The 12084-nt window shown below is 43.2% G+C and overlaps 1 protein-coding gene across 1 annotated transcript in view; it reads right to left on the reverse strand.

Moving 5' to 3' along the window:
- The window catches only part of CHORDC1 (cysteine and histidine rich domain containing 1), a 109456-nt gene that overhangs the window by 39767 nt on the left and 57605 nt on the right, over positions 1–12084 (reverse strand). The window contains exon 9 of the mRNA XM_086933987.1: positions 10576–10695. Within this exon, the coding sequence (XP_086790113.1) occupies positions 10576–10695 (120 nt within the window). The remainder of the gene's footprint in view (positions 1–10575; positions 10696–12084) is intronic.

Genomic DNA, 12084 nt, shown 5'->3' on the forward strand with positions numbered 1-12084 from the left:
CTGTTTCCCCATCATTTCTCACAGCCAGTATCAATTGTGTATCATCTGCATATGAGGTAAGGTTCATCCCATGCGCTTTGATGGTTTTTGCGAGGTCCGACACATATATATTAAATAGTGTCGGACTAAGGGATGAACCTTGAGGTACCCCACATGGCAGTGACAACTCTGCAGATTCAAATTGACCCAGTATAACTGCCTGGGATCTCTCTGCCAGAAAAGACGCCAGTAGATTTTTTGCTAGGCCTTGCACACCCATCTTTTCGACACGGTTGACTAAGATCTTATGGTCAACCGTGTCGAAGGCAGCCGATAGATCTAGAAGCACCAATAGTGCTGTGCCACCATGGTCTCTGATTAGTCGGATATCATCCCCCACTTTAATGAGTGCTGTTTCCGTTCCATGAAACTTGCGGAATCCAAATTGTGTTTCGTCGAGCAGATGATGTTGCTCGATGAATTCTGCAAGTTGGATGTTCATGGCTTTCTCAACTATCTTGGCAAGAAAGGGAAGGTTCGCTATGGGCCTGTAGTTTTTCAGTTCAGTTTTCTCTAAGCCGGGTTTTTTCAGGAGAGGTTTTAGTAAGGTCTTTTTTAGATGGTTAGGGAAGATGCCTGTGCGAAACATTAGATTACATATTTGGGTGATAACTGGAATCACAGTGTCTATTAGTAGACAAAGGGTATTCAGAGGACAGGGATCCAGAGCTGATCCAGATTTAATAGTTTTGATAATATCCTGTATTTGATCTTCAGAGACCTCTGCAAAGCAAGAAAGATTGTTGCTTGAAGATGGTATATTTATTTTTTCAGTGCTTTGGTTATCACCTAGGGTGAATGCTGAGAAAATATCATTCACCTTGGTGAAAAAGAAGGATGCCAGTGAGTCACAGAAATTTTGTGAGCAAGGGGGATTAAGATCTGGGGCACATCCCGCCAAATGTTTAGTTATTTCAAAGAGCTTTTTATTTGAGTTTTTAGCACTTTTGATTTGCTCAGTGTAATACTTTTTTTTGTCTCTGTGATCAAGAATTTATATTGGGTTAATAATTCCTTATATGCTTTCCTATTTTCATTATCATACTCCCTTCCTCCCCCACTCGTTGTTCCACACATCTCGCCGATTTTAAACTCACAACAGTCACATTTTTACATGCCTAACAGTATTCATGTTTACCAATTCATGTTCCTTTTTGTTTCTTTCCCAATTTCTCCCCTGTGTCATGTAATTGTACAGTAATGCGATTTAGGCATAGTGCAATTGTAAATTCATAAAGACAACAATGAAATATTATGTTGTCCTGAGGATGATGCCCAGTATCTAGTGGTGGCATCGAAACGTCGTCAACACCAAAAAACGCCATATGCAATATGACTATGCAATATTGTAATGTGCAATGGTGTAAAAGAAAATGATCTTAGTCTGTTAAAACTTTTAAATAGGAGTGTACAGACGTATTTCACTTTGCCTTTTGGCCATTCTGTGCTTCGCTTTGTTGTCTGACTGTTTCGTGGGTCACGGCTGTGCCCACTTGTCATTGAATGTTTCTAACAATTTAATTTTATATAGATTTGCAAAATAAATTCTTGTCCGGCTGGACAAAAGACATACTACATATTTAGAGTATGATTATTGTATATAAGTGATGCTTCCTCTGAAAATAGGGACCATTGTTCTCTATAACATTGTGCAGAAACATAGGTAGAAAGCCAAAACAGTACTTACATTGGTTAGGAATAGAAGGCTCTGTGCTGGCAGACAGTGGAGGGAAGTTGGCCAGAAAAATGTAATGGGCTCTTGCAAACATGACCATTGGGTAATCCTCATCTGTATATCACAGCATCCAATAAGCACTCCTTACTGCGGCATTGCTCATTTCCATCGTGTGATATTTATTTCTTTAAATCACCTGTACAAATATATTCCTGAGGTGCCTCTCCACAGAATACCTGGCCATATTAAGCTCCAGCCTCTTAGAAGTATAATAGTTTCAGAAAACACTGTTTATGGCACATCTGGATTCTTTTAGGTCTTTAAGAAGTCAAATATACTTATTGTGATGCACACTACCATTGGATTAGCTTCTTATACAAAAGCCATATACGGTTGAGCTGTTAGTATAACTGTACTAACCTCTTTATATTTGACTAGCAGCCCGTCCCGACATTGTCCACGTATGAATTGCTGCCGGCAAGTAGTATATTGTTTTGTAGGATTTCGTTTAGATAGCATTTCTTATCTGTGACAGGCCTGTGAAACGCTCCGATTCACAGTGCACTGCTGATGCACTTAAGAGTGCGCGTTCAGTAGTGTGTGAACTCGAGTTTCCCTACTTTATTTTTCCTTGCAATATTATATAGCGCGAACTCAACAACATGGCATGAGCACAATTTACATTACAGAAGAACCCATTCATTTGTGGTAGGCACGGGGAGACAAAGCGATTTGCCTGGAATCACAGGATGTTGAGCTGATGCCGAGATTCTAACGTAGCTCCCCAGCTCTAAAGTTTGCAATTCTAGAACTTGTGGCGGGAGGTGTGTCTAAAAGTGTATGTCGGTGCTGGCCATCAATGAGCGAGACCTGTGCATTTTTCAAATGGGTGGTGAAAAAACATGAGTATGTTGCTGGAGATGTGGGCTGCCGTGCCACCAATGTACTTACCGGGGAGGGTAAACACCCATTATTCCGCAACTTTTTTTCCGCATACCATCACTCCGCATACTTTCATTACGAAAGTACCATGACTCCGCAATGCCATTATAACGCATGGCATTACATTTTATATGCTTTTACCACGCATACATTTACAACGTAATTCGTTGTAAATGCATGAATGGTAAAAGCATGTTTTTAAAAAAAATGTTTGGATAAGGTAAGTATGGGTATAGGGGTATATGTTTTGGGGTACAGAGGTATATGTTTTGGGGTGTTTGGGTGTTTTAAGGGTTCAGATATAGTTTTGGGTTATGGGGTACAGGGGTAGTTTTAGGGATAGGTATGGGTTTTGGGGTACAGGGATATTTTTAGGGTTCAGGGCTAGGTTTAGGTTTTGGGGTATAAGGGTATTTTTAGGGTTCAGGGGTAGGTTTGGGGTACAGGGGGATTTTAAGGGTTCAGGGCTAGGTTTGGGTTTTGGGGTACAGGTGTATTTTTAGGGTTCGGGGCTAGGTTTGGGTTTTGGGGTACAGGGGTATTTTAGGGTTCAGAGGTAGGTTTGGGTTTTGGGGTTCAGGGTTATTTTTAGGGTTCAGGGCTAGGTTTGGGTTTTGGAGTACTAGCGTATTTTTAGGGTTCAGGGGTAGGTTTGGGTTTTGGGGTTCAGGGCTAGGTTTGGGTTTTGGGGTACAGGGGTATTTTAGGGTTCAGGGGTAGGTTTGGGTTTTGGGGTTGTTAGACCCGGCCCTTTTTGGCAGGTTCACCCCGAAACTTTTTGCTTTTGCCTAGCCTGTTTCTGTAACCTGGTGTTGGTGATTTTAGATCTCTGCACACTTTTTCACTGTGGTCCAGTGTAAAGTGTGTGCGCTCTCTGTGTGTGTGGTGAGAGTGATCTGCCCTCCCATAGGAATGCATGGGTAATATGTGTGACCATGGTAGTTCCTGATGTGTGGGGAGTGCAGAGTCGAGTTTGGTATGTGCGAACTCGTGAGATTGAATGCTGCGCAATGATGTATGCGGCATGATTGTGTCTAGTGTGGAAGTGCCACTTCTAGAAGTTGGCATGTTTGTGTAATTTGTGTCTGGCGTGTGATTGGCTGGAGCTGGCTGGTGAGCCTGGCTCCAGGAGTCAGGATGGGTCTGCCCCGGTGGTGAATGGAGAGATTAGCATGCTGATGTGAGGGAGGGGTACACCTGGGACCTGAATAGGGCTGGGCTTTTCCCCACACAATGCTGGCTCCACCCCCTGTGGTGCGTCTGATGTCCCTAGCCTGGCCAGTGAAAGGAGTTCCCCATAACCAGTTGTAGCTGGTTCTCACATTGCCTGCACCCTGCTAGACAAAGGATTTTGGGTATAAAAAAGGTGCTGTGCTGTGCTTTTGTTTTCCAACTTGAAACTACCGGGGGCGTGCTGCTGCTGGGGCCCAGGGGAAGGCTTGACTCCCTGGGCCCTACCCAGCCCCTGGATGCTGAAAGATTCTACAATCAAGAGGAACCTCTGCCAGAAGAAGAACCGCTCAAGAAACTAAGGAAGACTGCCCTTGCTGTGTGCTCTGGGCTGACCTGTTTTGCTGCTCAACTGAAGGCGAGAAGAAGGGGACTTTGCTGTGTGCTGTGACCCCTGCCTGCTTGACCTCAAGACTTTGCTGTGTGCTGTGTCTACAAGAATCTCCAAGGGCCTGAGAAGAGCTGGCCTTCTGTCCTGGAACCCAGGGTCAAAAGGTTCCCCAGAAACTACAGAACACCGTGAAGATCGTGCTTTGTTTCCTACTTGGTGCGTGATTTGCAACTGCTGGCCGTGCAGGAGATCGGTGTGCTCATCGGCACATTATCACCGACGATCGGAGGATCGTTGTGCCTCCTTTCGTGTTTGACCACCTGAGGGATCCTGCGGCTTCACAAACGCTCCGCCCACCTCTTGCAGCCTAAAAATCACTGTGCCGCTTATCACCGCCACTGCCCGGGGCCTGCATTCACCCAAAAGATCTCGCTGTCCCTTCCCGGGGCCACGGAGAAGAAGCCGGAGAAGCTGCACCCCCATTGGCTCCCAGAGACGAGCCCCCTCAGCAACACCGAAGCCTGGTTGGCGGCGCCGCGCTGGGATTGGTCCCCGGGCCGCCGCGTCATCATCCAGCCACGCTGTGAGTGGCTGGAGCAGGAGAGAAGCGTCGGCGTCACGAGGGGCTCGCCTAAGGAGCTACGCCCTGATTGACCTAGCATCGTGGGTTCGACACCAAGGCCGCGCTCTGATTGGTCTCGCAGCCGTGAAGGCAGCGCTCCCGTGCGAGGGAGCCGCGCTCGAGTCTGCAGGAAGACCCGTCCTCGCCGAGTGATCCGTGAGTGTGTTCATCGTCCCCGACCTGCTGTCCCAGCACTAAAGTTGTAATCTGGCTCCCCGCCGCTCGTTGGATTTTAGAGAGCGGGCGGAGAGCTAGCCGGACCGGCAGAGGCCGTTTTTGAGGTTTTCCCTACGCGGAGGCTTCTCTTGAAATAAGCACGGTGAGGCGCTTCTGTAAAACAGCGCTAGAACCAGCGAAGAGCTGATTTTGAGATCGTACAACCTACAACATTTCTTTCTTTGATATTTGAGACTGAGACTGAATTAACTTCCTAGAATATAGTGCAACCCTTGAGTAGAGTAAAGAGATTGTGTAACTACATTACTTTTGCTAAGCTGCCTAAAGCTAGATAAAAGATATTTTTGATATACTTACCTGTTTGGTGTCATTTTGTGGTGTATTGATAGGTTGTTATGTGCGTGCGCAAATGCTTTACACATTGCCTCCGGGATAAGCCTGTCTGCTCGTGCCAAGCTACCAAGGGGGTGAGCAGGGGTTATCTTGGCGTGTGACTCCCTTGCCCTGACTAGAATGGTGGTTTCTGCCTGGCTTTGGAGTAAGCCTTAGCCAACCAGAAATCCCAGTTGTAACAGGGGTACAGTGGTATTTTAGGGTTCAGGGCTAGGTTTGGGTTTTGGGGTACAGGGGGATTTTTAGGGTTCAGGGGTAGGTTTGGGTTTTGAAGTACAGTGGTATTTATAGGGTTCAGGGCTGGTTTTGGGGTACAGGGCTATTTTTAGGGTTTAGGGTTTAGGGATAGGTTTGGGTTTTGGGGTACAGGGTATATTTATAGGGTTAATATGGGTTAGTGTTTAAGGGTGTTGGGGTATTTTAAGGAGTAAGGGTGGGTTATGATTATGGGGTGCAGGGGTATTTAAAGGGATCACGGTGGGATTAGCACACGATATGAGACATGGCATGAAGGGCGGAACGTACCACACACCCCCAGCGTTTGTCATGCCCCCAGCACACGCCCACAGCACAACGCAGACACGCCCACAAGGGACTACTTTGCTGGCACGGTTCTTTTACCTTTTAAATGTATATGGTGGGCGTCTGCATAGCCTATGTCCTTCTGCTGCAACTGCCCTTTCCAACGCTGTATTGGGTGTTGTGATTGGTGCTGTGCTTCCTGAGATTACCCGCCTCAAAGGTTTGGGCTCTCTCTTTATTATATTAGTATGGATGGATAAATGCACAAAAAGTTCTCAATTTAGAAAATCCACAGTTTTTATATAACACTCTGCAGTAATGCATTTGCCAGAGGTCAGGATGTTTTCGAGCTTAGGTTTTTCAATGTACCTGAAGGACCTTAACTGCAACCTGAAACTCACCTATATTCGACAATAACAGCCATAGAAGGGTTGAAAGCAGCATATTTCATCTACACTACGAGTGTGTAGACTAAGATTATTTTATCAGAATCCATTTTGGATTGCCCCAGACTAAATGACAAATAAGACGGAGGGTGGTTAACGGCCAGACTGGCATTGTGCCTTGATGGCGTACCTGAGGCTTTTGTGAAGCAACAGTCTCTCCAGTGCGGGCGGATAGAGACTGACTTCATATAGAAGTGACCATTCAGCGGGGTCCTGCCTTTTGTCCCTTTCTGGAGCATTCTCAGAAGCTTAGATTAAAAATTCGAGAAGGGCAATACAATGGTTCTTTTTGTAGAACAGCATGAACTTTTCAGGTCCGGGCCTGCTTTTTATTGTCCCAGAGGTGCTGCTTCCAAAAGGTTGATAGATGTATGATGTGAGATTTTCAGTCTGTAATAGTTTTATGGGTGCTCTTCTGGGACACTTACATCGTCCGTCCGTCCCTCGCTACTAAGCTATTGTTTGAAAACAATAATTCTGGAGAAGAGGGATAGACAATGTGAGGGAGCTACCCAAACTAGCTGTAGAACAGTGAATTGGTAACCAACTACACATGTCTGGAAAGGTATTTTAAGAGAAGGGTCAGACTGAACTAGACAGATTTGTCCAGGATTTCTTATTGACCAGCGTAAGTGGCACACCACAGAGCATCAGGGAAACTTCTGAGTCCTAGGACTGGTGCCACTGACAGCTATGATCTTAGGCAGGGGATATCACCAGAAGAAGTCTGTAACGTCTTGCTGAAGAAGGGATGTGGTCTGCTTTCAAAAGAAGTCTGTCTGGTCTGCTGTAAAAGGAGTGTGGAGATCAAAAGATGCAGACTGAGCCAGCTTTGCCTGCACACGAGTCATCAGCAATGCCAGGAGCTGAGAAAGTACTTGTCCACCATTGGCATGAACTCCTATTACCCCGATGGACCTTTAAGAGTTACAGTACTTTTTTCTTATCATAGTTAAAAGCACGGAACTGTAAACTGTTCATAGTTATTGGGTTCACTGTTGACTATCACTTCTTTAACTCCAAAGGCTGAATAAGCCTTTGACTGCTTGTCTGATACGAGCGTCAATTTCTAAAGGGGGTACTCAACTTATGAATGAGGCCAGGTCTGGTCCAGGGACATTAGTGGTAAAAGGACGCAACCACAAAGCTATGTGCCCCAGGACACCTGAACATTCTCCAATGCTAAGCATCTGGTAAGTAAGGAGTGCACAACACAGATTCTTCAGCACCACTGCCAAAGATTCATATGAGAGGGTATGGATGGGAATGGTCAACCCCTTGGATCATTCTAATACCTCAGGCAACATGTACATTCTTATTGTGTTAGCCTTGACTGAGGCAGTTTCTCAGACCCCCTTGTGTTGGTCTGTGGTTTATTGGGAATATTCACCATGATTGTTTTACCAAAAGAGGTTCTTCAGGTGTGGGCAATTGGTGTGGGTCAAATTGGACAAGAGGGTCATACTGGATAAAGTATATAGACTACTGCTTGCCCTCATCTTACTGTCCCAACACAAAGGTCTGGTTGATCATTTTAACAAAAAGCTCAGAAGCATAATAGGTACCATAGAAGCTCCACTGCTGTGAAAGTAGGGCATCCTCGTACTATGTTGGCTTCTTGACTAATGTGCAACCCAATGGTGTAGCCTTCTGTCCCTGCAAGTTTCTTTTTGCACTTGCTTTCTCTGGGCCTGATGCCTTTGTGACAGTGGGTTGGGAAAGCAAACCAATGTCTCCCACAAGTGAGGCAATGGACTACGTGCTGGGCTTCTATGAGAAGATGGCCCAGCTCATACATAAAACAAATAGAAAGCTTCATAAAAAAAAAAAAAGAGTACATTCCAAAGAGGGCAGGGATGAGGATTATGGAACCATTAAAGCTTTACACTTTAGAGAATAAATGGACTGCCATCTTAAAGAAGATTAATGTGGTCAACTATTGAGCTGACTTTGGTGACATAAGAGCATTCTTTTGTTTTCCACATAAAATAACTCGAGCCCTATCACCATCAGGGCGAGATTGCAGACATCCTTGCTTATGAGCAAACGTAGGAGGAGAGCTGAGGAAAGTCTCTTCATCCATCTGATGCCCAAGCAAAAAGAGACGAGTAAGTGCTTGTACACAGCACTTCTTCATACCATTTTTCCTAATCCCTGATTTTATGCCGAGGTACAGCAAATTAGGCTTGTCAAACTGAAGACACATCAATATCAGACAAAAGTCCAAGAGCAGATGAAGATTGTTGTCATCAAGATATTGGATCCATTAAGCCCTTGTAAAGTGCATGCACCAGACCAATAATACCCTGCTGAACCAGGGGACGATTCACCTCAGCTTCTTTATTCATTACAGAGGCCTCAATGTGCTCACCCAGGAATGATGCACATTGCCTTACTGGAGCTAACAAGTTATTGTGGCAACTAAATCACTGCGTGTTTTAAGACACTATGGAGAAAGTGGCCAGAGACTATCTATTTGAGACAGATAATTAGGAAATTAAGAAGAAAAGAAAAAGTTACGTTTTGTGCTTTTATCTAAAGCAGATATTGAAAAGAGTTAAAACAGAGACAGGACTCCCATTAAATCTTGCTTTTTTAAGCAAAAGAAAGAAATTCATCACTATTAGAAAATCGTGATTCCTCTGTGATGCAAACGAGGTTAATACACCATCCAATTGCTGTGGTGCTTTACTAAATAGGACTTTGTAACTTTAATAATCTTAAACAAGGGTTTTCCTTTAGTAAAAACTCAATTAAATGATTTCACATAGGAGATACTTTAGCAAATCTGGCAGCTACAATAAAGATTCTAGTGGTATGATTTAGGGTGGTTGAAAGCATTTTGACTAAGCCCTTGCTGATCCCAAAGGAGAGAGAGAGAGAGAAGCAGCAATCTGCTACCTTCAGTCCTATCAACAACAAACAGCATCCTTTCTCGGGTAGATATGGGAAAATAGGGTGAGGTATTTTTTTTTCATAAGAGCCTGCTCCTACAAATTTCTTTCAGAGCATTTTCTTTATCGAATTTTACACTCTGGCTCTGTACTGCCTGACTCAGCAGGACAAATGCCCATCTCCTTTGCCAAGACATTGGTGAAAGTGTGGACTTCTGGAACACAAACACCAATATGTTCATTATTTTGCATTTATAATCAACCAATTTTCCATAAGCTATTCCTTGATCCTCTGAAAAATTCAGTTTTAACATCACTGCCGAGTCAATCATTAAGTTAAAAAATGAAATGTGCTTCCTAGTCAAAGGTATAAAACTGAAGGAACAAAGAGTGAGAATGGATGACTGAAGGTGCCACAAAGTTTGAAAAGGTATGGTGAAAGTGCAGCGTCTTGGTGGTCACTACAGTCCTCGTATTGAACGCCGTAGAGCACAAATGATGCATGTTAACAAGCCAAAACGAACCAGCTAGCCCAATCTCTTTTACTCTAGAAATCATTGTGCCATGAACAACCGAGTAAATGCCAGTGACAGGTCTAATAAAGTCAAGGCACTTGCAAATGGGTGAATGTCATCCATTCATCTATTAAAACCGATTCTGTACTTTGTGCAGGCCTGTAACAAAACTGAACAAGATAAAATATCCTTGCTGTCGAGAAAAGAGTAAAGCACTAAGCACCAGGAATACTTAACCAGAAAAGTTGTTTTGAGTAAATATTCAATGCCTTTTCTAGACAATGAAATTTGTCTCTAACCGTACTAGTAGAAGAGATACACCGACACCTTTAGAAAGCAAGGAAAATAGAGGTATTATTCATAGTAATATTTTGTAAGCTCCTCAGTGAAGCCTAGTACATGTTTGCATTTTAAGACCAGAACCTAAAGTAGTTAATCTTTAAGAATATTTACTTGGGTTCAGAAATGGATGAAAATAAGGAAAAACTTTACAGGTAACGGTGAACTTAAGCCAATCAACTGAACATTAAATTTAGTATCTTCAATTAAGTTGCATTGGATTCTACAATGTACTAACCACAAGCAACTCTACTTGGTCATTATTTTTCAATACAGTGTAAACGTTTGTTCTGTTATATTTATAAACTCCATAAATGTACAGTATTTGGGGGAGGAGGCAAACAAGTTTTCTTTCTTAAACAAAAGATACAAATAAAATATTTGCAAACAAAAAAGCCTTTGTGACCATTAATTTCTACAGTTAATTAAGTGACTAAAGCAAATACATACCACTGAGCTGTTTGCTTCTACATAGCTGAGTTCAGGAATAGCATTTTTGGCATATATTGTAACAGTTACTACTCCCCCAGTTTGGTGCCAATCATGCCTGCATGGGACAACCTTTTTACCCTGAAAATAGAAGTAATGTTAGAAACTAAAGAGTCACAAAAACACACACCGTTTTTGCTTTGTATCGAAAAACATTAGGATCATCACACAAACAATGCATGTTTTAGATAGCACCGATATATACTTTTGCTTACGAATAACACATTTTCTAAGTGGTAATCAATACAAAGAAAGCATGCAGCTCCTGAGAGGAGGGGAGGACAATATGGCCCTCCTTTTGTTGAACCCTAATCTCCTCCACTCCCTTGCCATGTTCACCAGTTGTGAAAGTGGTGGCCATCGACCTGAGCGTGCAAGCACCACTGTGCTGATGACAATATTTTTAGGGATGCAGTACCTTCAACCATACATTATAAGGATAATGAAAGTCACCAAGAAGTACTATGACCATATAGACACCGGACGCCACATACTGAAATTCAAGGTGCAATATTCTTATTATGTATGGTTGAAGGTAGTTCAATCCTTCACAGTGCTGTTGCATCACCTTTTGGCCCTCCCACCTCTATGCCCCACTCCCATTCAGTCAATAGTTGCTATGCGAGTCTGTGTCATGTACTAGATCTTTATATTTTTCCATTTTTAGCCAAGAGCACTAGGCCTGTGGTACTTTTCAGCTACAGTTTACAGGTAAAATCTAACGTAAAAGTCCCAGATGTCAACACATTATCATGTAAAAGCCACAAATTGCTGAATGCTTCGACTTCGGGACTCTTCAAAAGATATGGCGCAACAGGTTTCTAACACAAACATTTTTAAAAATATATTTATTGGGCATAGTATGAAGCAGAATGGTGTTTAAAGTACCCTTCAAAAAAGCTGCTGCCCAGAGAAACCGAGATTGCTGCTCATATCACAGTGGGGTCTCTGTGCCCCAAAATAAGATGTTTGCTTTTTAATTCCTTATTCGGACAGAGTGTGCTTGGTTGGTGTACATCTTTTCTGCTGAAATATGGGCATCGGCTCTGAGGTGCTGTGAAAGGGAGCTGCAATGTAAAATCACAACACCTTTGTTTTACATATCTGAAAAATTATTATAACCATGCATACTTGTCCCCGATGACACAGCCCCAAAGGCACTAAGCCGGAAATCTTTGTGAAACCATAAATAGCAAACTCTTGCCGCTTCTTCTGGGATCTCAACTGTGTTTCCCCATAACCTGAGAATCCCCATATCCTGCATGAATGTCTAAAAGTTGGATACAAATTCTCACCCAAAAAAAATAATAATAACTTTAAAGGCTTCAAATATTTTGAGAGAATACTGGGCACAATAGAGAATGGTCTCTGAAACAGTGGAGCAAAAGAAGACTACCAGTAGGACAAGCATTGGAAATGCAATAGGTCTCGGATTTATTTGAGTTACAGCTAATGGCATTGTAAATGGCA

The sequence above is a fragment of the Lissotriton vulgaris genome, chromosome 8 (assembly GCF_964263255.1).
Source record: "Lissotriton vulgaris chromosome 8, aLisVul1.2, whole genome shotgun sequence".
In the NCBI taxonomy this organism is placed as follows: Eukaryota; Metazoa; Chordata; class Amphibia; order Caudata; family Salamandridae; genus Lissotriton; species Lissotriton vulgaris.